At 46.0% G+C, this 26,599-nt stretch overlaps 1 protein-coding gene across 3 annotated transcripts in view; it reads left to right on the top strand.

Annotated features, from left to right (window-relative positions):
• Positions 1 to 26,599, top strand: part of SCLT1 (sodium channel and clathrin linker 1) — a 135,232-nt gene that overhangs the window by 85,326 nt on the left and 23,307 nt on the right. For all 3 annotated transcript variants that reach the window (XM_025187118.2, XM_025187119.2, XM_075929971.1), the window contains 4 exons: positions 7,180 to 7,254; positions 9,417 to 9,562; positions 12,393 to 12,585; positions 13,580 to 13,776. In XM_025187118.2, the coding sequence (XP_025042903.1) occupies positions 7,180 to 7,254; positions 9,417 to 9,562; positions 12,393 to 12,585; positions 13,580 to 13,776 (611 nt within the window). The remainder of the gene's footprint in view (positions 1 to 7,179; positions 7,255 to 9,416; positions 9,563 to 12,392; positions 12,586 to 13,579; positions 13,777 to 26,599) is intronic.

Below are 26,599 nucleotides of genomic sequence, written 5' to 3' on the forward strand. Positions count from 1 at the left end.
GTCATCTCTCCAACCAAGAACAACCTTAGTTTGTTTCTCTGATGGATCCATTCTTGTCTTCTTCTGATGGGGCAGTATTTCCCGAAGATTCATCACCAACTGATGACCTCCGACAATTTCAGGACCTTTTCAAGCGGGTTGCGGGCAGTCAGGAGGTGCAGCTCATGTAAGTACAAGAAAAGCAGCACCATCTTTTAAAAAATTTGCAGCCTTCTCAGAAATACAAGGTCGCTTTGCCACTTGACAAGGCTATTTTAGAAGTGGTGGATGACTTTTGGCAAACACGGGCTTCTGCCCCTGCGACCAACAAGAGGGCCAATAAGAAATACTTTCTTCCCGCAACTTTTTTGGCAGGAAATTTTCCGGCTATTCTGACTTTGAGAATGGCCATCTATGTTGCTCTCCTGACGAATCAGAACTTTGATTCTTAAATATGTAGTACAAGAGCGGTACACTGCTTCCCATACAGTTCTGCAGATCGCTCTCAACATCGCCGACACAGTCGCACAATCCACTGCAACTTCACTGGTAATGTTTAAGGCCTCATAGCTTCAGGCTGCAGGAATACCCAAAAAATTACAAGCAAAGGTGGAAGGCCTCCCCTTCAATAGACAAAAGCTATTCGCAGAGAAAATCAACAATGTTTTCCCCTCCAGCAAGGACTCAAGAACTACATTAAGAACACTGGGCATGTATGTCACCATACAAACGCAAACGTTATATTCCTTACTAGAGGCACAGGCCCTTCTCTTACTCTGCACCTCATCATAGACTGTTTGACGAGCATCGTAACAAACAGCACCCACAGAAACGACGCCTCCAGAGCAATAGGATGTCTAACCAACAGAATAACCGGCTGCAAGTTTGACATGCCTGTCAAGGGCCTGCAAACCATTCCTCTCATCTGTTATCAACGCGAAGAGGCCAGGTTGTTTCATCACCTTCTAAGACTATTCCAACAACGATGAGCCTCCATCACCACTGATTGGTGGGTCCTCAAGCTAGTAACATCCGGCTACTCGATTCCCTTCACTTCACTCCCTCCTCCTTCCCCACCCTCCCTGTCCCTCTTCTGGGACCCTTCTTACGAGACCCTTCTGAGGCAAGAGGTCCTACGCCTCCCCACCATCAGAGAGGTAGAGAGAGTACTCAAAGAATTCAGGGGCAATGGATTTTATTCTCATTATTTTCTTACCCAGAAAAAGTCAGGTGGTTAGAGGCTAATCTTGGACCTCTGCCATCTCAACCAACATCTGCGCAAACAGAAATTGAAGATGGTGACCTTAGCATCTATAATCCCAGCTCTCAACAATAGAAATTGGTTTGTGTCCCTCAACCTGCAGGACGCCTACTTTCACATCACAATCCATCCGGCTCACAGGTGTTTCCTAAGATTCGTCATGGAGCCAAACACTTCCAATACAGAGTTTTACCCTTCCATCTGTTTTCAGTGCCCAGAGTCTTTTCAAAGACACTCGTGGTTGTAGTGGCCCACATCCTCACCATCAGAGTGGTAGAGAGAGTAGTCGAAGATCATTATCTTCCCTTATCTCAATGACTATTTGATCAAGGGCCCATCCTTCTATGACGCAGTGCTGTCTACCAACACAACGAGGGCAGTCTTCAAAGCTCTTGGCTTTATAATCAATTTTCCAAAATCAATGATGACACCACAACAATCTTGGGAATTAATTGGTGCACGCCTCAACTCACCTACTACCTGAGCTTACTTGCCGTTAAACAGATTTCAGGTTATTCAACAAGCCTCTCTACAAGCCCCACAATTTCCATACTTACCTGTCTTCAACTCATGGGGCACATGGCAGCTACCACGTATGTCATAGCGCATGCCAGGCTTCACCTGCGGTGCCTTCAGCACTGGAAAGTCTGGCAAACACAATGTTCACAGGAGAACTGCAGTAGCACCTAAAGTGGTGAAGTTTTTGAGTTGGTGGACCATCCCTGCCAACATGTTAGCCGGCATACCTTTCCACCGACCTCAACCCACAATGAAAATTATGGCGGATGCATCTTTGTTAGACTGGAGAGCACATCTCAACGGCCATCAAATTCAGAGTCGCTGGTCCATACAAGAAACCTCCCACCGTATCAGCCTCCTAGAATTGAGAGCCATTTTCAATGCATGCAAGCACTTTGTCACTCTTCTCCAAGGCCACACCATCAGGGTGCTTACTGACAACATGACCACGGTTTTCTATATAAACCGTCAGGGAGGAGCTTGGTTGCGTTCCCTCTGTGCAGAGGCAATACGTCTATGGAACTGGTGCATCCACCATGACATAACTATTCTAGCGTCATACCTACCTGGCAAAAACGACACCACTGCTGATGCACCCAGCAGGTACTTTGTCACGAACCACGAGTGGGAACTACATTATCGGGTGATACAAGATATCTTCTGTCTCTGGAGCTTCCTGACCATAGACCTATTCACCATGCATCAAAATGTGAAATGCCAGTACTTCTGCTCCAGAGTGGGTATTAGACCAAGATCCCTGGGAGACAAAACAGCGAGGTTCCTAGTTGGTTCCAAGATGCGGAAATGATCTGTTCCCAGGATGTTAAACATGTCCTGATCCTGAATAGAAGACCCACCACTCGGACTACTTACCTGCACAAATGGCATAGGTTTCGTTCTTGGTGCACGGACAGTAGTCTAGATCTGACCTCTTCTCCCATCTACATCCTGCATTTAAAACATTCCAGTCTAGCACGGTCATCTCTCAAGGTTCACCTTGCTGCGATCACTGCCTTCCAACACCCAGGGGAAGGCTATTGGGTGTTCGCTCACCCAATGACTAGGAGGTTCATAAAAGGAGTGGCAAATCTCTACCCATCACATAGAGAGCTGCCTTAACCATGGAATTTAGAACTGCTCTTGGATGCCCTTCTTGGTCTTGGATGCTCGACCACCCTTTGAGCCCTTGGCGATCTGCCCCGTGCTGCTATTAACCAACAAGGTTGCCTTCCTGTTAGCAATAACATCTGCACTCAGGGTAGGCAAACTCACTGCTCTCTATGCTACACCTTCCTATACAGTATTAACAAGTCAGGCAGTTATACTCCACCCTCAACCAGCCTTCCTACCAAAAATAAACTCAGATTTTCACATCAATAAGCCTGTCATCCTTCCAACCTTCTATCCCAAGCCACACTCCTCCTGCCGAGAAGCATGGCTTCAAACATTAGATATAGATATGGCACTGGCCTTTTACATCGATAGAGCACAAGCTTTCTGGAAAGCTCAACGACTGTTGATTTCGATGGCTGATCGTTCTAAAGGCGAGTCTCTCTCTGCAAAATGCATCTCCAAACTCATCATTTTGTTCATAGTGTGTTGCTACTCATTGCAGAACAGGTCGCCGCCAGAGACACCAAGAGCCTATTCTACCAGGGCAGTAGCAGCTCCTACAGCCTTTCTAAAGGGAGTTCCTCTGTGACATCTGTCGAGCTGCCATGTGGGCCTCTAATTACACCTTTGCTAAACATTATGCTATTCCCAACAATTTAATTAGTGACTCAGCAGTTGCCTCATCAATGCTGTCCACAGCGACGAAACTTTAACTCTAAATATACCTTCCTTATTTCGGGCCAGTGCTATGAAGTCACCTACAGTGGAACACCCACAGGGACACCACTTGAAGAAGAAGAGGAAGTTACTCACCTTGGTGCAATAACGACCATTCTTTGAGATGTGTGTCCCTATGAGTGTTCCACTACCTGCCCTCTTCCCTGCATCAGAGTTTCTGTGTTATGTTTTTCAGATACTTGGTGATTAGGAGGAACTGGTGGGAGCCAGACCGCATGCTCTAAGAAATGGCACAAGGTGCCTGATGCGCATGCGCGGTCTGGCAGACCACTGCTGATGAATCTCTGATCTACGGCGCCAGGACAAGCCCAGCACCTACAGTGGAGCACCCACGGGGACTTCCCCTTTCTTATTTGTGTGTGCACCTTTGTGTGTGTTTCACTTTTGACCCCAACCTCATTTTGATGGCCTTTGCTTAGAAGCTTTTCCATTATTATCCATGTGTGACAAGAATACTAAGAGGCTTAAGGAATGTTATGCAAGTAGGAGAATATAGAATGTCTTGATGAGGAAATATCTTTGCAATATGCTTGAAATCTAGTGGCAGGCAGTTGTGGATTAGTTTATAAATGATATGTTAATGTGTTTTTGACTAACATCTAATTGTCAAGTAGTAATGCAAGTAGAAGGTAATAAAGATTAAGTGTACAAGGCTTTCTGTAGGTAGTAAGGTTAAGAATTAGCATGAGACCTAGCTGAGGCATGGTTTTAGAATAGTTAGTATATATGCTTAACCTAAAGTTACAAAATTTAGCAATATGTGCTTGGCACAAATAAACTACAAAGCAAGTATCTTGTTTGTTGCAGAAATAAGTTTAAAACAGTAGATTCATCTTCAAGTTCTTGCTGTCATGTCCATTCAACATAGGTGTGTGTGCCTGCCATATAGACCTGTGCTGGAAGTTTTTCCCTAAGCAGTACTCATAGGGGCTGGGGTCCCAGTGCCCCCTGGAGTGATGCTTATAAGCCACACTATATAGGGCACTCCCCAGCCCTTCCCTCCTCAGCTTCTTCTTGCCACCAGTGATGGTGCTAGGAACAGCATTTTCAGCCTTTGCTGTAGCTAATGTTTCATTTACGTATTCTGTTGTACATAGTTATCTTCACTAGTTAAGTACCTATAGTTGTCTGTAAATAGTTCTATTAGCATTCTGATTCATTTTAAAGACTTTGCCTGGAAGCCTCACTTCAAAGGCTGCGCCGTGTGCCACACGCCTGTGCTGGTTAGCAATCCACATGCTAATTGTCTTCGTTGTCGGGGGGAAAGACATATATTGGAGAAGCGTTGCATCTGCAGGTCCTTCTGTCCCAGAACTATTTAAGAAAGGGGAGTGCAGCTCTGGATGTTACTGATGGAGTCCACACTAGCTTCGCAAGACCAGCAGCTGAACTCGGCACTGTGCACTGATGCAGTGTGCAGCTCTCCTCCAGCATCAGTGGCTCAGAACCATTCATCACTACCAGCCCCAGCGAAGGGCCTAAGTAAGTTGGGCAGTGATAAGTCCCTCATAAGGACAAGAGGAAAAAGAGTGACCAGTCTGTTGGTAGGCCACAAGAGAAGCCCCAGGCGGCAGTGAGCTCCCCCTCTCAGTCACTGTCCCTAGTGCTGGAGGTCTGTCTCCTTCCACACTGGAGGCCTTCCAAGCCACCCAGGATATCTGGACCACACCTGTACCGCCATCCCTGGCACTGACTGAGGCTTAGCCTAGAGGGAAGCTGCCATTAGGCCCTTGGTCGCCAAGCACAACCTGGTCCCGCTTGCCTTCTCTGTCTTAGAGGAGAGTGTCTCATAGTCTACTGAGGTCTGAGGGAGAGAGACCAGAGCAGGACACATGTTTTCCCGCATTGCTGGAGTCAGTACAGAAACCTATGGAGGCACATGCCCCCCGCTTCCCCCCCCCCCAGGCACCAATAGCACCACAGGGAAAGTCAATCCCCTTACTCTCTGCGTCAACCTAGGACATTTTCTGTATGCACCACTCACCACGATGATGATACTCTCAGGCACCAAGCTACTCTAGCCATCATGGCACATCCCGTTGTGCTTGATCCTCCTCACGGCACTGGAGTTCCCTTACACAACGCTGGTACTTGCACATGAGGAGTAGATCCTCCAGGCGCTGCAATCCTTGCAGGGATATACGACACTCCTGGTCATCAGGGTCTCTTGGATGTGGAGTCACGGTATTGGGGAGGCTGCCCCGCACAATCCTCATCATGGTTGTTGGACAGCATTCAGTTCTGCAGTATTGCATCAGGCTCAACCACCATCCCTCTGGCGCAAACCTCTGCACAGCTCTCTGAGCCACCATACTCAGTACCAGAGGTGCTGTCACAGGGCATGTGGCCTCAGTCATAGTGGCAGGCTCAGTGGTGCCCACCAACCCCCTGGGGATTTCCGGTTCAACCTCAGCTCAATCACTCGATGGCTGTAGCATTGTAAGCTTCCTAGTTGTCCCCAGCTCCTTATGGGCAACCAGGCTAAACAGCGGAACCAGTCTCCTTCCAGACAGGCGATGTGATGGGTGACCAACTCTCATCCCTCCCCCCACCCCTCAGAGGAAGGCCTGTCCGGTAAAGCTTCTTCTTCCTCCTCAGCAGATGAGGCAATAGTGGGGCACATAGCACAGTGGAAGTATTTTGTCCCTGTCAAGGACCATGAGTACTTCCCTAGTGGTAGAATTTATAAAACATAGGGAGTGCCAGGGCCAGCCCACCCCCACTCCTAAGAATAAAGACTCCAAATGATTGGACTTGTTTGGTCAGAAACTTTATTCTTCAGCCAGCTTCCAGTTTAGGGTGGTGAACACCGAGGCTCTGTTTGCCCGTATTGAAGTGAACACATGGTAGGCGATGACAAAGTTCGAGACCTCCCTCCCAGAAGGCCTACGAAAAGAGTTCAAGGCCCTTCTGGAGGAAGGTTCCTCTGTGGCCATGGTGGCACTGCAGGTGGCTTTGGATGCGGCAGACTCAGGGGCTTGCTCCATGATGTCCACCATTTCCATGCAGCAGGCAGCTTGGCCATGCATATGCAGTAATAAAGAGAACTAAGTTTGCATGAGCAACCTTTTAGCTTTAGTATTTCCTAACTTTGGAGTTTTTCTCTTAGCAGCCTTAACTTTCTTTTAGCATTCATTCTTGTTCTTTTGGTTTGATGTAATTAACATCCTTAACAAATGGTTTGGCTTTGTATTAGGGATGTGAAAGTGTAACCATTAATACAGCTAACTGATGAGCCTGGGTTCATTGGTTAACGTGCATGGTTGGATGCAGGATTTTCCCCCGCCTTCCACTGCCTTTGTATCATCTGTATCAGAGGCAGCAGCAGGGGGAGAGCAGGCAAGAGCCAGTGAATGCACGGAGCTGGGTTTTAAGCCAGCTCCCCATGTGTATCTGCTCCTGCAAAGCTTTCTGCCTCCTCCCCCCACACTGCTGGCTCTATATCAGAGGCAGCAGCATTGGGGGGCAGGCAGGAGCTGATGTGCCCTCCCCTCTCTCTCTTCTGAAATTTTCAGCAGTTACAAAATTACGTAATTTTAAACACATTTTAAAATCCCTCCTTCTCGTAGGAGTGCGGAGACAAGCAGAGCCAAATTGAACGGGCCATTAGAGAGAAGAGAGCAGTGGAAGAAGAACTTGAGAAAGTAAGAATGCAGATATTCAATTTTACATTTTAACTTTCCTATTTTGTGTAACATTGTCGTAATTTTGTATTTCACCATTTTTACCAGTATCATTGAGTAAAATGGCATAGGTTTTGTGTTTTTATATTTTAAAAGACTGGAAAAGGGCAAATATTGTGCCCATCTATAAAAAGGGGAATAAGAACAACCCAGGAAACTACAGACCAGTCAGTTTAACGTCTGTCCCAGGGAAGATAATGGAGCAGGTAATTAAGGAAATCATATGCAAACACTTGGAAGGTAATAAAGTGATAGGGAATAGCCAGCATGGGTTTGTGAAGAACAAGTCATGCCAAACTAATCTGATAGCTTTCTTTGATAAGATAACGAGCCTTGTGGATAAGGGAGAAGCGGTGGATGTCATATACCTAGACTTTAGTAAGGCATTTGATACGGTCTCACATGATATTCTTATTGATAAACTAGCAAAGATAACTTAGATAGGGCCACGATAAGGTGGGTGCATAATTGGCTGGATAACCGTAGTCAGAGAGTTGTTGTTAACGGTTCTAAATCCTGCTGGAAAGGGATAACAAGTGGAGTTCCTCAAGGGTCTGTTTTGGGACCCGTACTGTTCAATATCTTCATCAATGATGTAGATATTGGGATAGAGAGTACGCTTATTAAGTTTGCAGATGATACCAAACTGGGTGGGATTGCGACTTCTTTGGAGGATAGGGACATAATTCAAAATGACCTTAGCAAGTTAGAGAAATGGTCAGAGGTAAACAGGATGAGGTTTAATAAAGAGAAATGCAAAGTGCTCCGCTTAGGAAGGAACAATCAGTTCCATACATACAAGATGGGAAGCGACTGTCTAGGAAGGAGCATGGCGGAAAGGGATCTTGGGGTCATAGTGGACCACAAGTTGAATATGAGTCAACAGTGTGATGCTGTTGCAAAAAAAGCAAATATGATTCTAGGTTGTATCAACAGGTGTGTTGTAAGCAAAACTCGTGAAGTCATTCTGCCACTCTACTCTGCACTAGTTAGGCCTCAGCTGGAGTACTGTGTCCAGTTCTGGGCACCACATTTCAAGAAAGATGTGGAGAAATTGGAAAGGGTGCAGAGAAGAGCGACAAGAATGATTAAAGGTTTAGAGAACATGACCTATGAAGCCAGGCTTCATGAACTGGGCTTGTTTAGTTTGGAAAAAAGAAGATTAAGGGGGGACATGATAGCGGTTTTCAAATATCTAAAAGGGTGTCACAAGGAGGAAGGACAAAATTGTTCCTCTTGGTTTCTGAGGACAGGACAAGGAGTAATGGGCTTAAAGTGCAGCAGGGGAGGTTTAGATTGGACATTAGGAAAAAATTCCTAACTGTCAGGGTGGTCAAATATTGGAATAAATTGCCAAGGGAGGTGGTGGAATCTCCCTCTCTGGAGATATTTAAGAACAGGTTGGATAGACATCTGTCAGGGATGGTGTAGACGGAGCTTGGTCCTGCCTTGAGGGCGGGGGGCTGGACTCTATGACCTCTCGAGGTCCCTTCCAGTCCTATTATTCTATGATTCTATGATTTAATTATAAATCCAGTGAAGGAAATTGAAAAGGAAATTGAAAAATATATTTTATATTTGTAATACATTTTGGAGTTACATTACCTGAACTGCAAAATATGGCTTTTAATATATGGAGATATGCCTATCTCATAGAATTGGAAGGGACCTTGTAAGGTCACCAAGTGCAGTCTCCTGCCCTCACAGCATGACCAAGTACCATCCCTGACAGATTTTCCTTGAATCCCTAAATGGCTCCCTCAGGGGATTAAACTCACAAGCCTGGGTTTAGCAGGCCAATGCTCAAACCACTGAGCTATCCCTCCCCCACTATTAGAGAATGTTTCTAAAGTCCTAACTAGCTTTTCAGCACATATTCAGTATATTTGTATTATCTATGTTCAGGATGTATGTCTAACTGTGAATATAAATGCTTATAACTATTTTGAAGATATAAAAAACAAGTAGGAGTAAGACTTGTTTAAAATGGTTCAAAGGGTGTAAGTACATTCAATAATGGAAATTTAAACAAAAGAAAATGGATAACTTAATGTAGGCAGAGATGCTATACTGATAGAAATCTGTGGGATAAAATGAGATTTACATGTAAACCTGACCTTCAGATTTACCGTGAAGGTAGAGGAAGTGAATGTGATTACAGAAAACTGGAGGAACTTCACCAAAGGTGTCTGATAGCAGAACGTACAAAAGATGACCTTCAGCTGTGTCTACAGACAACACAAAACAAAATTAAACAACTGGAGATGAAGTAAGTAGCTGATATGTCCTAATCAAATTTCATTCAATATTTCCATCTGATCTAAAAAGCCTTATGTCTAATATTTGTATTTTGTTCCACGTTCTTATCGATAAGTAGAAATAGTAGGTTGTCATAATCATTCTTTTTATTTTAAGCTATAAAATATGCAGCATTATATGCTATGCTATGCAGCATTATGCAGCATTATATGATATTCTAGAGCAAGAATGTCAAACATGCAGCCCACGGGCCTCAGATGGCCTGATTGAATTTTTTTGCATCCCGTGACTACATGTTTAGAAAGTATCTAAGTGCGATCCGCCTGGTTACATTGTTTATAAAGTAGGTATAGGGTTGCGGGATCTTCCAAGAAAAAACTCAAGTTGCACGTGTGCACAGGACGTAAGCTGCTATTAAGTTGCACACAGGCAATGCTGCGGTAGCACATGATCTCATTCCAAGCCATACTTGTATGTGTGAGTAGGACAGATAGAGTTTCGGTGCCCCACTCTACGTCACCAGTACGCAATGCTGCGCTGTGCCGTTTTCTGTGCCACGTCCATCAGTTTGTGATTTTCGTTCATCATGGATTTTTATGCCTTTTAGGCTATAAGAAGTCCTTTGCAATGTTACTATCAAAACCAGAAAGTAGTAAATCCATAAAAAGGAAGACTGAAGATGAGCACCATGTTTTCCAGGACAAATGGGAACTGTTATTTTGTTTTCAACTGAAAGCCAAGATTATCTGCTTAGCATGCTATCAAATTACCAGTGTTCCAAAGGAGTATAACATCAAGCGGCATTATAAAATCCACCGAGAAAAGTATGATAAATTAGAAGGGCAATTACGGCAAGATAAGTTACTGGAATTAAAGACAGCATTGAATAGGTAGCAAAGTGTGTTTACAAAAATTAAGAGACAATGAAGCTGCAGTTAAAGCTAGTTATGTTTTTTCAGAATTAATAGTGCGAAGGTCAAAACCATTCACTGAAGGTGAATTTATAAAAGCATGCGTGGTGAAAAATGCTGAAATTGTATGTCCTGGAAATATGAAAGCGTTCAAAATATCTTTGTCGTGGAACACAGTTGCAGAGAGGATAAATGAAATGGCAAGTGATTTAAGTGAGCAATTAAAAGAGAAATCATCAACTTTTGAAGCATTTTCAATTGCTCTCGATGAAAGTACAGATATTGGTGCTGTTGCGGACGGTTATTTCAATTTAACTGAAGAGCTTCTTGAACTCATGCCTATGGATGACACTACAGCTGGCCAAGACATTTTCAATAGCAAATATAGATCTTAAAAAAATGGTTACAAAGAAAATAAAAATAGAAAATAGAAACAATGGTACCAAGTGACAGCTTAATCTTTAAAGAACTCTAAGTCTGTGTGTACACTTAAGACAAAGGACCACATCCAGGTACAATTTTTACCCCCTTCTGTGCCTCTCGACTCCAGTGGGTCAAGCCAGGGCCGGTCCCTCAATTCCTAGGCAAGACGAATACAAGGTGGGCGTCCCCGTGGAACCTCGGGAGGTCAAACACCTAACCCGACCAGCAGATAGATGGTAGATTGACACTCAGAGTAAATGTGCTGCTGGACCCATCTTTATACGCATAGGGGCCCGTATCCTCTTTCTTATCTAAGATTCCAAATTGTACTGGTCTGTTTTGTGATACCAGTTCTTACAAGCAAGTTTCAAGTTAATTTACACTTGCAAGAGAGAGAACTAAATTGTGAGTACTAGACATTTTTTTTTACTGGGCGAGAGATTCTTCCCCCAGCAAACGGCTGTGTGTTCGTATCAATATGGGATTCAGTCAAGGGCACTCCTCAGCAGCCTCTTGGTCAGCAATTGACATATCTCTATTTACAGCCATTGACGGTCACAGCAGCCTGCATATCCTGAGCCTCCTGTTCAAGGCTTACTGCTCTGTGTGCCCTGCATGCTCCAGGCAAGAAAAGATGGATGTTACAGTGGGGTTCCTGTCTGGCTACAATGGCTTGCTGCCCCACCTCTCCGGCAACATAGCGTGAGTCCTGACAGACAATATGACCTTGATGTTCTACATCAACAGGCAAGGGGCAGTGCTATCATCAGCTTTCTGTCAAGAGGCACTCCATTTATGTGATTTCAGCATCAGCCACAAAATCTACCTCAAGTTTGTTGCCTTCCTGGTACTAAGAATACCAACTTAATGGACCAATTCAGCAAGGAGTTCTCCTGGGTGGTCATTCTACCCAGAAGAAGCCTGCATAATCTTCCAGAGATGGGGAACTCTCAAAGTCGACCAGTTCACCAGCAGACAGAACAAGAAATGCCATCAGTTCTGTTCTTGGCAAGGTCTGAGCATGTGATCGCTCTCTGGGACCTTCCATCTCTCATGATCAGGGAGCTTGATGTACATATTTCAGCTGATTCTGCTTATCAGCAGGGCACGGGCAAATATCAAGAAAGATAAAGCATACACTATTACGGGTGCCCCTGCATGGCCTCGCCAGCATTGGTTCAGCATGCTTAGTAACCTTGCAGTGGTGTATTCCTGGTTACTGCTTAGCTGTCCAGAATTGCCGTCAGGTTGGCTATTTCATCCCAATGTGGTGTTCCTGCATCTCTCAGCCTGGATGCTGCATGGCTAAATCCAAATTAATGTAATTAATTTAACGTGATGGCTTGTGTTTAAGAAGAGGACATAGTTATTTAGGAGTAAATACTTGGCCTTCATTATACAATTAAAGGTTCTAATTAAAAGGATAGGGAATTTTAGGAAAATGGAGACTGAACTTGACATAACGTCTTAATTGGTAGTCTAGTGAGATTTGTTTTCCCTTTTCAGCTCTGAGGAAGAGCTATCTCGTTGCCAGGAAATGGTTCGCAAGCTGCAAAGCATTCTGGATTCTGAAAGAGAAAACTCTGGCTCTATCAGTGAACAAAGACTAAAACTTCAACAAGAAAATGAACAGCTGCGTAAAGAAGCAGATGACTTGAGGAAACTGGCCATAGATGCACAGCAGAAAGCTAAGTTAAAGGTATTAGCAAAACAAAAACAGTGTGGAATTATTTGGTTAAATGGGTCCTTACTAAAGATAAAATACAAAAAAAGTTGGGTTGAGTGTGGCAACTTTTAGGTCATGCTTTTCAGTTATGCCCTGCAAATAATCCTTACTTGTGAAGTAGCTTTTTTTTTTCTGTCTGATAATTAATTTGTTTATTAATAAGTTAAATGATACTTCTTAAACAGAATCTTTCAAAATGTCCTTGTTAGCTTTTATAATGTGAGGGAAGGTCCTTTCATCAATCCTTTTATGGATTGATAACCAGTTAAGACAGGAAACAAAGTATAGGAATAAATGGTCAGTTCTCAGAATGTAGAGAGATAAATAGTGGTGTCCCTCAAGGGCACTCACTACACACAAAATCATAAAACCACACACAGAATCATAAAAATTATAGAACTGGAAGGGACCTCAAGACCAGTATCCTGTGCTCCCATGGCAGGACCAAGCACCTTCTAGAATATCCCTGATAGGTTTTTGTCAAACCTGCTCTTAAAAATCTCCAATGATGAAGATTCCACAGCTTTCCTTGGCAATTTATTCCAGTGTTTAACCATCCTGAGTTAGAAAGGTTTTTTCCTAATGTCCAAACTAAACCTCTCTTGCTGCAATTTAAGCCCATTTCTGCTTGTCCTATCATCAGAGGTTAAGGAGAATAATTTTCCCTCTATACTTTTTCACAGCTTTTTGTAACAACACACATGATGTAAGCCCTTCCCGAAAGAACTTATCTTCTACGAATACAAGCCATTTGTCAAATTCAGGAGAGAAGAATAAAGCATATATTCAATTTATAAAACAATAGGCATCACAATCCTCACTGCTCTTTATTACCATTTGTACTGTGTGTTAAATTGGTCTTATGAGCATATTTCTATATGCACAGTTAAAGCTATGATTGGGGGAATTATTCATGGGCTAAAGTTGCAAACTTTTGTTGTCTGTTGGTGGCCTTTTTTTATTGTAGATAAGCACAATGGAACATGAGCATTTAGTGAAGGAACATGGGTTTGAGGTTCGACTGAAAGAGATGGAAGTCACTAATCAAAATTCCACTGGTGAATTAAGACGTCTGTTGATGGCCCAGCAAAAAGCAACAAACCGGTGGAAGGAAGAAACAAAGAAGCTTACAGAAACTACAGAAACAAGGATCAGTAATCTGAAGTAGGTGCAATCTGTTTTTTGTCTTTCACCCATTTTGTTAATTTCGCTCTTAGGTTTTAGTTATTATGGTCATCATCATGAAACTACAGATTGCACCTCCCTAAACCATGACTATGGATATTCCTGGGCCAGAAACTCCTGATGGCTGGGAGTCAGGTAGCAGGAGGGCTGGCAGCTAGGACCCCAGCAGGAGACAGGGGCCGCATGACAGTCCTCCAAGCCAGGGCCAGATTCAGGCAGTCTGGTTTGCTTTCGGTAGGATGACCAGCTGGGGCTGGAAGCAGAACCAGTGGCAGGGCTGGGAAGCCAGTGGCAAGGGACCTTCCATAGTCCGGCAAATTCCCTCTTTTAGGACTGGTCAGGTCCCAAGGGTGCTGAACCAGGGAGGTCCAATCTGTACTTATGGTGGGGAGGGGGGGAAATAGTATATAAATAATCTAGGCCAGAAGAGATGTTGCAGTCTCAGGGTAAGTCTAGACTGCAGGCTTCTTTCAGAAGAAGATTTTCCAGGAGAGATTTTCCAAAAAAAACTTCTTCCAAAAAAGAGCATCCACACTGCCAAAGCACATCGAAAAAGCGATCTGCTTTTTTGAAAGATAGTGTCCACATTGAATGGACGCTATCTTGCATTTAAGCTGTGATTACTAAGGCTGGAATGGCCACCAGGACACCTGTGCTTTTTCCTCTTTCCTCTTCTTTCAGAAAATTCCCTCTTACACATCCACACATGCCTTTTCCCAAAAGAGCACATTCGGAAATATGCGTTCTTCCTCATAGAATTTGGTTTACCAATATCGAAAAAACCCCTATGTTCTTTCGATTTTCTTTTGAAAGAACACAATAGCAGTGTGGATGTAAGTGGAGGGTTTTTTTTTAAACAGCCATTTTTCAAAAAACAAAAAAAAACCCTGCAGTCTAAATTCACCTTCAGTGAATAAAGAAGATGCTTTCAAAAAGAATTGTTAGTCTCTGCTTTACTTTCTCAGTTGAACTTAGCAGGATGATTGCAGAAATGAAGACTTTTTCCCTTCCCAGACAGATAATACTACTTTTGTGTTTTTGACATTTTGTAATGACATTGTAACTACTTTTTTGCTGCTTCATTATAATACAATTTTTCAAGTAAATTTTACTCATTTTAGAAAATTTACCTTTGGTTTATGAAAACACCTATAAAAAGAGCTGTATGAACCTTAGTCGTCTCAGTTCCTTTCTTTCTTGGCTAGATTGTGTAAGGGACCTTTCTCCATATTCAGAGCTGTTAAAGGGAATGTTTAACCAGAATTTCCTTAATTTGTGGTGTTAGCATGCCAACTAATATTGCATAACTGTTTGTGTCTGGACCAGGATTCTGGGGTCTTTTTGGCCATAGCCAATCTCTGGGCCCCTCTATTCCATCTTTAGCTTATGCTGGATCTTGAATACCAGCACAGGAGTGTATGGTCATATCTCTAAGGGCATGTTTACACTGCAGCTGAACACCTTCAGATAGGTGACTCGAGCTCACAGGACTCAAGCTAAGGAGCTGCTTAACTGTGGGTAGGCATTTGAGCTCAGGCTGGAGACTGAGCTCTGGGATCTGGCAAGGAGAGCTTGAACTACAGCCTGAGCCCAAACTGCAGCTAAATTGCCCTTAGCCTGAACCCCACGAGCCAAAGTCAGCTGATATGAGTCAGCCACAGGTGATTAATTGTAATGTAGACATACTCTGTGTGCGCACTTCCCTGGGAAAGCACTTTAAGTTCAGTACTCTTGGAACTGGGTGTTAGGAATGAATCTCTAGGTTTCAGTTCCTCCAGATGTGCTTCTTTGCCGTAGCATCATGCAAGTTGCGTTGAAGGACACAGTGGCATACGTTTCAAAGCAAGAGTACTTCTATGTCCCAGGGCACTCATTCTCATTCAGGGTCCCTCTTCTTGGGCTCCCTTTAGTCCACAGATTGCCACCCCTTATTAGGAAGGTTCTCCTAAACCTAATAACCAGATGTAGCATGAGAAGAAAATGTCACATGTCCCATATACAGTGCTTTCTAAAGTTGTGCAAATAGCAGCTCTGCTGTTCTGTTTCTTCTTATGCATCTACTAGAAGACTTATTTGTCTTTGTCTGGGTCCTTCAGGGCAGGGGGCTGGCTGTGGGTTGTGTGTGTGGAAGTAAGGGCAGGGCCTAGGGGATGTGGGGGGCTCAGGGATGTGGAAAGTGCAGGAGTCAGGTTGGAGTGTTGCGGAGAGTCTTGGAAGAGTTCTGGGAATGTGTGTGTGAGGGGTTCAAGGGTGAGGGTTGGAGGTAAGTAGGGTCTTAGTCTGGGGATACAGTAGTCAGTGCAGGGGGTGGAGAGGGGCTCCGGGCTTGGGGTGGAAGTGCAGGGAAAACTCGAGAGGGGAGGGTCCTTAGTTAGGGGTGGCTGCCTGTTTTCCCCTTGGGGTTGGCCTTGGATGGAAGGGACTAACTTCCCTTCTCCCCCTCTCCCCCGCCCCAGTGGCTTGTTCCCAGGAGAGGGGCGGCTGTGTATCCCACTCTCCAGTTTCTCCCAGGACCAACCCGGGGCAGAGGGAGCCATGCACCCCACCCACCAGCTTGTCCCTTGGTCATTGGAGTTGCATACCCTGCCCGCTGGCTTGTCCCCAGAAGCTGAAGTGGAGTGAGAGAAGCCCTAACTAGGGGAGAAAGAAAGGGGGGCTACATAGACTGATGCTCTCTGGACCTGGTCTGGGGGCTGAAGTTGGGGGGGTGGCAGGCCCAGCCCAAGTGACGAGGGGGAATGTGTAGGCTGGCTCTGGTGGTGCTCTCCAGACCCAGTATATAGGGCAAAGTTGGGGGGATGCAGGCTACAGTGCAGGGATGGGGGGGGGGGGTGTTTTGGCTCCTTCAGGAGGTGGCAGGGCTGCTGGTATGCAGGGCTCTCCTCTTCTCTTCCTCCATCTGGTACTGTGGCCAAGGGGGGAAGGAGGCAGCGCAGTGGCCGGAAGAATAGTGAGCTTTGGCCCCAGCTGGCCACTCTCTTGGTGTTGTGACCTCCTCCAGTGGTCACTCTTCAGAATTGCTCTTCCCCATGCTTACTGCCCCCAGTTGTCACTCTGCAGTATCACTGTCACTCTAATCATCCCCCTCCCTTTCTGTATTATGGAAAACAATCCCATTTCAGGCAAATCACATTTTTCTGGCACAACCAAACCCTTACTTTGCATGGAGAAGAGGAAGCTGCATACCGAATTTGGTTGTCCTATCTTTTACTGTTTAGGAGACGTTCTTGAACAGATGGACTTACAGATGAACAGACAGGCACATTTCTAAAACATAAAGATAGATATATAATAGTACTTTGAGTGATGGCATTTAAGTGTATTTCAGATGTGAGGGTGGGTATATATTTGGCACCTGAATCCAGAAATATTTAGCAAGTGGTGTCCGTTCGCCTGCACATACATAGTTGTGCTTGTGCGCAGAACTGAGGCATAATGGAAGGTGCACATTTCTAGTTCCTCCTCCTGCTTGAGCCTGAGCCAGAATATTGTGCTTCTACAGCTTCTTTTGACTGCTTCTATCTGTAATTTTATTGTAAATAGTTTGAGTATTTTATTTGGGGACTGGACTTGATGACCTCTCGAGGTCCCTTCCAGTCCTAGTATTCTATGATTCTTTAGTCATAAGTAGTAGTGTAACTTATTTTCCCTGGGAGGATAAGCTTATGTCTAGAGTCCCAGGATTCAAACATTGTTTTTCCTGCTCCCTTTCCTTTTCAATAAGTGACTAACACCAATGCTGCTTTTATTATCTACCTAAAACTCGCATTTGGGCTAAGTGCAACATTTGTCATTCCTTCTCCACCAAAACTTATGGGGGTTGAGAGCTAAGACTTAGAAAATATCTGATGGAGGAAGGCTAAAAGATCCCAATAACATCTGGGCTTGGGAGTTCCCTGGTACGTTGGTCTCCATATAGTGCCCCTCCAAGCACAAGCTCAGGAATCAAATCTAAGACTTCCAAGATAAGAGTTTTCATAGAAGTAAAGAGCACTCTCACAAACATAGAGATAAATCCCCTTTTTTCCACAGCTGTCCCACAGAAAAGATATTCTCCCTGACACCTTCAAAGTCAGGAAGGTCCTTGTGTGTGGATGCTAAAGATTTAGGTTCATAAACCATCTCAACATGAAAAAATGGCAGTAAGGAGCATATATTGTCAGTACTGGTACCGGTTTCAACATGCAAAACAAAAGACAGACATCAACTGTAGGGATGTAATAGTATAGTCAATTAACTGATTAACCAATAAGCAAAAGCTTATCAGTTAATGCTACAGCTTACATGCATTTCCTCCCCTCCCTTGCCAGTATATTTTTAGCAGGGTGACCAGCAGCTCAGCTCCCGTCTGGCACCCTGAACTGCTCTCTCTGATACAGAGGCAGCAGCATGGAGTGGCAGGAGGCAGCAGCATGGAGTGGAGCTGGAATGCATTGGCTGCTGCCCCACCCACTATGGGGCTATGGAATAGTGGAGTAATTGATAAGAATTCATTATGTTAACTAGTCAATTAACCAATATTTAACATCCTTAATCAACTGGGATCTAGCTCTATGATAGGCACCCCTCGAGATCAGAACATGAACCTTACTTACCATATCCTTGCCAGAACAAACTAGACCCATTGGAGCATAGAATACCTTAAGCAGATCCAGTGATTCTGGGAGAGATTTAATCGTCTTTCTCAAATGAACTGGAACTCCATCTTTACCAGCACTGCCTGATGGCTACAAGTAATATCTGAACTTCTGCAAAGGATGGTATTCAAATTCCAGATACAGCTGGAACTCATAAGCACTTCACCTCGAACTCAAGTGCTTACATATATTAATTTAGAAAAAAATTACCAGTGAATAGATCAGTTCAGCAAACTTACTGAACTGTCTCCATTTATGCTGGTCTTATTCTTTTGCTTGTGATGTTTTCAACCCAGAGATAAATGGCATGTTTTTTAAGATTTAAAATAAGTAAACAAGTAGAGAATGTTTGAATAGTGCTCTTTGGTTACTGTGTATTAGTGTATGCAGTCAGTTTTATAAACACAGTCCTAAAATGCACTAGGTAATGTTTTCAATGTGAGTAAAGCACATTCATTGTTCACATCAGAAAAATAATTCGTTTGTATGCATGTACACAATTATGAAAGAGCCAAATTGCCATTTTTATAGCTGTATTCATTTCCTGAAATGCAAAATATACTCAACTATACATCCATGCCAATATGTTTCTTTACCAGGAAGATAGTAAAAATATTAAAATGTAAATTTTAAAAAGGAAAGCTGTTTGCTCTCACAGGTATTGTGAAATTTAAAACGTTTTTATTTAACAGGTGGTTAAAAGAAAACTAAAGCTTTGTATTTTCAAGCCTTGGATTTAATCAATGACTTGTCACACGTTATTTTTAAGAGATTACATGTCCTAAAGTGAATCATCATGCTCCTGAAGTACTACTTGTAAGAGATAACTGGTGAACTTTTTGAAGCAGAACTTTAATTTGTAAATATCTCTTGACCTTTTCCGTCTGTCAGAAACAGAATGCTCTTAGTCTGAGTTGTATCTGAGCCCAGATCTCCAACTGAAACAGGGAAAATAACCTCTGAAGTTTGTGTCCTTCAATAACTTTTCATTGCTGCTAACATACATACTGTTTGCTTGTTTCTCTTTCTAGAGAAGAAAGCAAACTTGTCTTCACATAAATAACTCGTTTGTGTAAAGTACAGTAAAACCATTTATGACCCACATTACCACTGACCTAGTATTTGGCAGCATAGCTCTGTTCTGAAGCTATTTCTGTTTTGCAGGAGTTAAGTTAGCTAGTTAGCTTTTTTCTGATATATTTAGCAGGAATTATATCTGAAATAGCAGCTGGGAAAGAGACAGTTTTGAAGACTAGCTAATAAGCAGTGGAAGCGTGAGTGAGGATCAGAGTGTCATGGATAAGGAAGAGAGATAGCAGAAGGGAAAGGGTTAAATGGCCAAATATTGTATATTAAGGGGGAAAACAATGTGTCAGTGGAAAGAGAATTGTTGAGAAGCAGCAGGGAGAGGATGGAAAAGGATTGGTAGCTGGTTTCAACCCAAAGAAGAGAAATAAATATTCTAATTAATAAAAGAATGGAACAAGGCATGCTAGAAATGTACTTAATTATTGGTATTTGGTTGTGTTTCAGGGCGTTGGCCATATAGCGAATAACCAGTGGTATCATAGCCAATAGAAACCTGAAAAAACATTTTAGGATATTTTAGGCCTGATTCTCCACTGTGCTACACCCAATTAGCTATTTACACCCCACAGCTGTGGTCACCAGCCAATCGATCGCGAGGCCTCTACCAGTCGATCGTGAGGCGCTCAGGCCTCCCACCCCTCATTTTCCTCCCCACCTCCGAGAAGCCCCACTACCTACCTCCAGTGTAGTGCAGGATTCCTGCGGGGTGGACCGAAGTCCTGCCTGCAACTTCACACCACTTCCAGGGGTTCCAGAAGAGCACTGGCTGCTCACCTCCCACAGCTCTGTGGCATGCTAGGCATGCTGCGGGAGGGGGCATTGGCCCCGGAGGAGGAACACGGCAGCTTCCCTGTACTGCAGGAGTGGTGAGTTGAGCACAGGGGTTTCCCTGTGCCACAGAAGCAGAGGTCAGCCCCGGGGTTGAGCCCCAGGGCAGGCGCGTGTGGGGGTTTGGCTGCGCCGGCGGGGGGTGGGGTGGTTGGCCCCGGGGCAAGCGCGTGTGGGGGTTTGGCTGCACCGCAGGAGGGGGGGTTTGGCCTTGGGGCAGGTGCGTGCAGCGGTTTTGCCCCAGGGCAGGCGCTGCGGGAGGGGGGGTTGGCTGCACCACAGGAGGGGGGGTCGGCCCCAGAGGAGGCACTTGCCGGCTTCCCTCTGGGGGGGGGGGAATCTTGGGAGGAGACAGGTGGAGGGGACTCTCTGCCCTCACTTACCCCCCCTGTTCCCTCTCCCCACCCCCGTTTCCCCTGTCCCCAGCCACAGAAACCTGTCCCTACTGGCACCTTGTCCCCTGCCAAAGCATCCACTAGCACCCTTCCCCAGTACTATGTCTCCTGTTCCCACCAACACAGTTGGGGCCGCATTAGTGAAGCTTAGGGGGCTGGGGTTGGAGGAGGGTTTTTTTGCATCTCACTTGTGTGGCCCCAACTGACTTTTCTGTGGGTCAGTAACCCCTGACTCAAAACAGGTTCCCTGCCCTTCTCAGAAATAAAGACAACGCGGAAACTTTTTGTGTTTGACATAGTATTTTATTTAAAAATGAAGCCTGGCCAACAAACCCCCAATTGGGGCCAAGCCCCAATCTGGCCACAGCATCATAACACTCCTTCACTCCCCTTTCCCCCAGAACCTACATTTTAGCCTGTCATACACTGGAACCCCCCTACCCTGAGCCCCTCACATCCAGAAGTCTGTGGCTTGCTTAGTATCCTAACACTACATCTGACCCCAACACTGTCCGGCCTGGAGCTCCCTCCCCGAGCCAGCGTCCCCTTCTCCGTCTCTTCCTGCATCCAGGTTTCCTCCTAGACCTTGCACCTCTCACCCCTTCCCACACTCAAATCCCTCATTTTCACCCCAGAGCCTACACATCCTGTCTCAACCCAGCGAGGGTACGGCTAGACTGCAGGAGTTTTTCAGGATTCCAGAGATATCCCAGAAAAACTCTTCTGCATCCACGGATGCGTGTGTTCTTCCACTTCTTTTAGTGGAAGAGCAAACATGATCTTTCAGTCACCCCTATATTTCTTTTTCCACGAGGAATAAGGGGCTTCCAAAAGAAGAGTTTTTTCTGACATTTGGTCCTGTCTAGACAGGCCAAATGTTGGAAAAACTTCTTCCTACAGAAGAATTGGGGAAAAAAAGCAGCAGTATAAGGATTGGGGATAGCAAGTGATGGAGAGGAGGAGAATAGAGAGGGTGGGGCTTCAAGGAAGGGGCGGGGCGGTAGGTCTTGGCTTGTTCTGTCCTTAAAAAGTGATCTTGGGTGTAGAAAGGTTGGAGACCACTGCCCCTCCTGCAGAATGGATTAGATGTTAATATTAGGGGATAAAGCATTTTAGACAGCAGTGTGAGGTTTCTTTATTATTACATTGTCTCTTTATGGATCTAGGATGTATATTTCAAAACTTCACAATGTTTTTGAAAAATTTAAAGTTTGCTTAAGAGGTGGGCAAGGTTTAATTGAAGATATTCACTGCCTGGTATTAATCAGTATCTTCCATTAGTGTGGTTGATTATCTTAGGTCTTTTCCCATTTAAACCACTGTTTAAATCCGTGGTCCCCAACATGGCGCCCGCGGGGGCATTTCAATGCGCCCGCCAGGTGCTCGGGGCTGGCCTGGCCCCGGGCACATGGCGCACGGGCGCTTGCGGGGAGAGCGCGCTTGGCGGGGGGAGCGCCGGCCCCGGGCGCGCGGCACTCGGCGGGAGGGGGGGAGCGCCGGCCCCGGGCGCGCGGCACTCGGCGGGAGGGGGGGAGCGCCGGCCCTGGGCGCGCGGCACTTAGCGGGGGGGAGGGGGAGCGCCGGCTCCGGGCGCTCGGCACTCGGCGGGGGGGAGGGGGAGCGCCGGCTCCGGGCGCTCGGCACTCGGCGGGGGCCCTGCCCCCGGGCGCGCGGCTAGGTGGGGCCCCGCCCCTGGGCGCCCGGCGGGCAAACGGCCACGCCCCCTGGCGCCCGACAACCTAAAAAGGTTGGGGACCACTGGTTTAAATGATAATCCAGATATTCTTACATGGTATTTTGGTTCTCCTCCATACTGGCAGTATCTCCCATCCTTGTGTCATTCACAAATTGTATTAGTACATTCTCACTTTTTGTTCCACGCTCACTAATAAGAATGTTAAGTAACACTGGTTCCAAGATTGATCCCTGAGAGTCTCCACTGGTAACCTCTCTCTACCTCGACTGTTCACCTTTCAGTATGACCCACTGTAAGCTTCCCTTTACCCAATACCTTATCCACATTTCAGTTTTTATATTAATCCCCATTTTTTTTCCAATTTAACTAATAACTTCCCTTGTGGAACTATATCAAATGCCTTATGGAAATCCAGATAGATTAGATATACTGGATTTCCTTTATATAAAAAGTTCCTTCTCAAAAGAGGAGATTGTTTGACTAGCACAGTCTATCTTTTTAAAAACCCATGTTGTTTTTAATCCAAATTACCATTTATCTCTGTGTCCTTAACTATTTTCTCTGTCAGAATTCGTTCCAAGGTCTTGAATGCAAATATGGTCAAACTAGCCGGCATGTAGTTTCCTGGATCACTTTTTTCCCTTCCCTAAAAATACGTATTATATTAGCAATTTTTCAGTCATAGAGTACAACTCCAAATTTACAAATTAATTAAAAAATCCTTGCTGTTGGGTTGCAATTTCAGCTGCCAGCTTCTTTAATATTCTTGGGTAGAGATTATCCAGGTCCCTCAGTTTTAGTCCCATTAGAGCTGTACGAATTTGACTTTCACCTCGGATGTAGTAATTAGCCACAACCCCTAAGATTTTCATTACCCTTATTAATAACGGAGGCAAATATTTTGGGTGTTTGTCCATGCCTAGATTACCATCCTCAGAGTTTAGTTGTTCCAATTTTTCTTTCCTTGTTTTCTTTTTATTTATCTGCTATATGTTTTAGAGAGTTTGTCTGTCTGTCTGTCTGTCCATCCATCCCTCCATCTGTGAGTCTTTGTTCAAAAACTCCTAAATGGTAAGAGCTAGGACCACCATATTTGGTATGCAGCTTCCTCTTATCATAACCTAAAGTAAGTCCAGGGTTTGGTTGTGCCAGCACAGTGGGTTGTCCATTTAATGTGATTGTTTTGCCTCTAACAGAAAGGGAGGGATGTGATCGGAGGGACAGTTATATTCACGAATGACCACAGGGGGCAGCTGCTGGCTGGCAGCAGAGCCCTCACCACTCTGACTTGCTCTGTGGAGCAGCTGCTGGCCACCAAGCAGGCCTTGCTGCCTCAAGCCAGCTCCAGGAAGAAGCCAGCAGGAGGTCTCACTGGCCCAGACAGTCTCCAGGACCAGCCTCATACAAACCCAAAGCTGGCCTTAGGGGGGAAGCCAGCAGGCGGCCCGCCTGGGCTCTCCCCACCCCAGGGCAGCCCACAGCCCTGGCGAGAAGCCAGCAGGCAACGCCCCCTCTCCCCAGGCCAGTCCCAGGGAGAAGCCGGTGGTTTTCCTGCATGGCCTTGCCAGCATGTTCCTGGACATCCCAAGGGAAGTCTTTTATTTTCTAATATGTCTATAAAATCTTATTATTGGTTTTAATTTCCTTTGCAAGATCCCATTCTGCATATTTTTTTGACAGTTCTCAATTTATCCCTGTACAATCTGACCTCCTTTCCTCATTGATCCTGCCCATCTATCACCTATTTGAAATGCTTTCGCATCCAGCTTGCTCTGCAATACTTCCCTACAATTTTTTCCCTGGTGCTTGGGATGCAGGCTACCACTAGTTTCTGTAATTTGGACTTCAGGCCTCCTCCACATTCAGATCCTTTAGTTCTTCAGTGTAATCCTACTTCCCTAACTAATTTTCTTAATTCTTTTAAAAGTTTGCCTTTTTGAAATCGAGGACCCTGCTTGCAAATCTATTTTTGTTTGTCCTTCTCTTTGGTTTATAGTGAATTAGCTCACACTCACTTAAACCAAGGTTGTCCTCTACAACCAGTTATTCTATGAGGTCCTCACTACTCACCAATAGCAAATCTAAAATGGCATTGTGGCGGGTTTTAAGGGTGCGAGCCCCGCACCCCCGAAATCCCCCGGACTGAGCCAGCGGGGTGGGGTGGGGCTCCGCGTACCCACCGCCTTCCAAACGCCCAGTTGCCCCGCCCTCCGGGGTCCACGGGCGAGTCTGGCCCCGGGTGCGATCACCCCTCGCCCCTTGCGGGGTCGAGGGGGCTCAGCGGACCCGGACCTGTATCTTCCCGGGCGGCCCCCGGCCGGGGGCCCGACCGGGGTTCTTGAGCCGTCCCTCTACTCTTTGCCCCCTCGCCTTGTTGCCCCTCTCTGCGGGGGAAGGGGGGCTGCTGCGTTCGACCATCGCCGCCTTTTGGGCTTACGCTGAGGTCGGGGTGTGGGGGAGTGGGGGACCCGGGCCCGCCCTCACCACCGGGTCCCAGCCCGAGGCCCTAGTGAGATGGGTGCTTTAAAGCGCTCCCCTCACGGCAGGCGGGGCAGCCGCCCGAAACTCGCCTGCCCACGGGCGCCAGAACGGCCCCGCCTCGGACTCCTTCCACCCCCGCTGCTCCGGCCCCCTGGGCCGGTGCAGAGTCAAGTCACTTACCCCGTCGTAGACGCCGGGTTCGTCCCAGGGCGAGCCTCCAATTGCCGGGGTCGTCTCCCTTGGTCGCCCGGAAAGCCGGGTGCTTGGGGTGCCGGGAAGCCAGGGTGGCTGCCCGCTCGCTTCCCCCTCCTTGGGCGTCCCGGTGCCCCTGTTATGGGCGCAGCCGGGTGACGTCAGGGGCGTCAGCCCCGCCCCCTCCAGCGGATCCCCGCGCGGCTCCGGCCGGAGCGTGCCCGCGGCTTCCGCCCGGGGCGCGAACCGGGGCGCCCGCGCCGGACGCCTCCCGGGCCCCCGGTGTTTCCCCCGTCCCCTCTGGCGCGCGCCTGCCCCCGCCTTTAGCCGCTGCGGGGCCGGCGGCGCCGCGCCGAGCGGCTTCTGGCCGTCCCTGGCCGCCGCTTTCTGCCGGAGCGGGGGGGCCTCCCCCGCCCCTAGTGCGGACCCTGCCGGGCCCGTCACAGGCATCTTCTCTTGTTGGTTCAGTGGCTATTTGGTGAAGTAATCTGTCAGCTATCACATCCAGGAAAATCTTGGCCCTATCATTATTAGTAGCATTTGTCCTCAAATTTGTATCTGGGAAATTAAAGTCTCCCATAATCACATAATTCTCAGTAGTATTTATTTTCATTAAAAGCATTGAAGAGTTCTCTGTCCATATCTAATTTTGGTCGTGGAGCTCTGTGGTATAGCTTAAACACTACGCTGTGGGAGCTTAGGATTCTTCCTCTAGTGATTTTGATCCAAAGTCTGTCTTATCCAGTCCATTACTTCTAATTTCTTCTTCATTCATATACAATGCTACTCCACCACTTTTACCCCCCCCTTTTTTTTTTTTGCTGAGCAGCACATTCCCTTCAATACCTCTATACCATTCATGACTATTCCACCATGTTTCTGTTATCCCTGTAATACAGGAGGCCCCTGACTTGTGATCACCTGAGTTCTGAACCCCCGTGCTTACAACCATTTTTGTAAGTGCGGAAGGGGTTGAAAACCCCTGACTTACATCGTTGGCCCTCATTTACGATGGCGCACAGCACCTATCATAAACAAGTTCTCAAGTTATGACACCCCAACTTGCAATACTTCTCCAAGAACAAATCACATCGCAAGTTGAAGGCCTCCTGGATCTGGTTTCACTTCTTGCATTAGTAGTTCTAGATCCTGTGCTACATTGGGGAGGAGCCTTAAAGAAATGAAGGCTCAAGTGATCTTCACTGGGATTCCACCTGAGCCTCTATTTGTTTAAACATCTTCCCAGATTGCCATAGTTTCCTTTAATGCATTCTAGCATGAATCTAGCTGTACCATTTGTTCCCACATGAAGGACAATCAGTGGATTCTCTTCTGTTCCTATTAGTTAGTGGAGACGGGGAACTTTTTGTGGGTTGGGGGCCACTGACCCACAGAAAAATCAGTTGGGAGCCAAACAAAGGTGAGAAGACAAAAAAAAGCTTCTCACTGATGTGGCTCCCAACTGAGAAGCTGAAAGACACTCC

This window comes from Pelodiscus sinensis, chromosome 5 (assembly GCF_049634645.1).
Source record: "Pelodiscus sinensis isolate JC-2024 chromosome 5, ASM4963464v1, whole genome shotgun sequence".
In the NCBI taxonomy this organism is placed as follows: Eukaryota; Metazoa; Chordata; order Testudines; family Trionychidae; genus Pelodiscus; species Pelodiscus sinensis.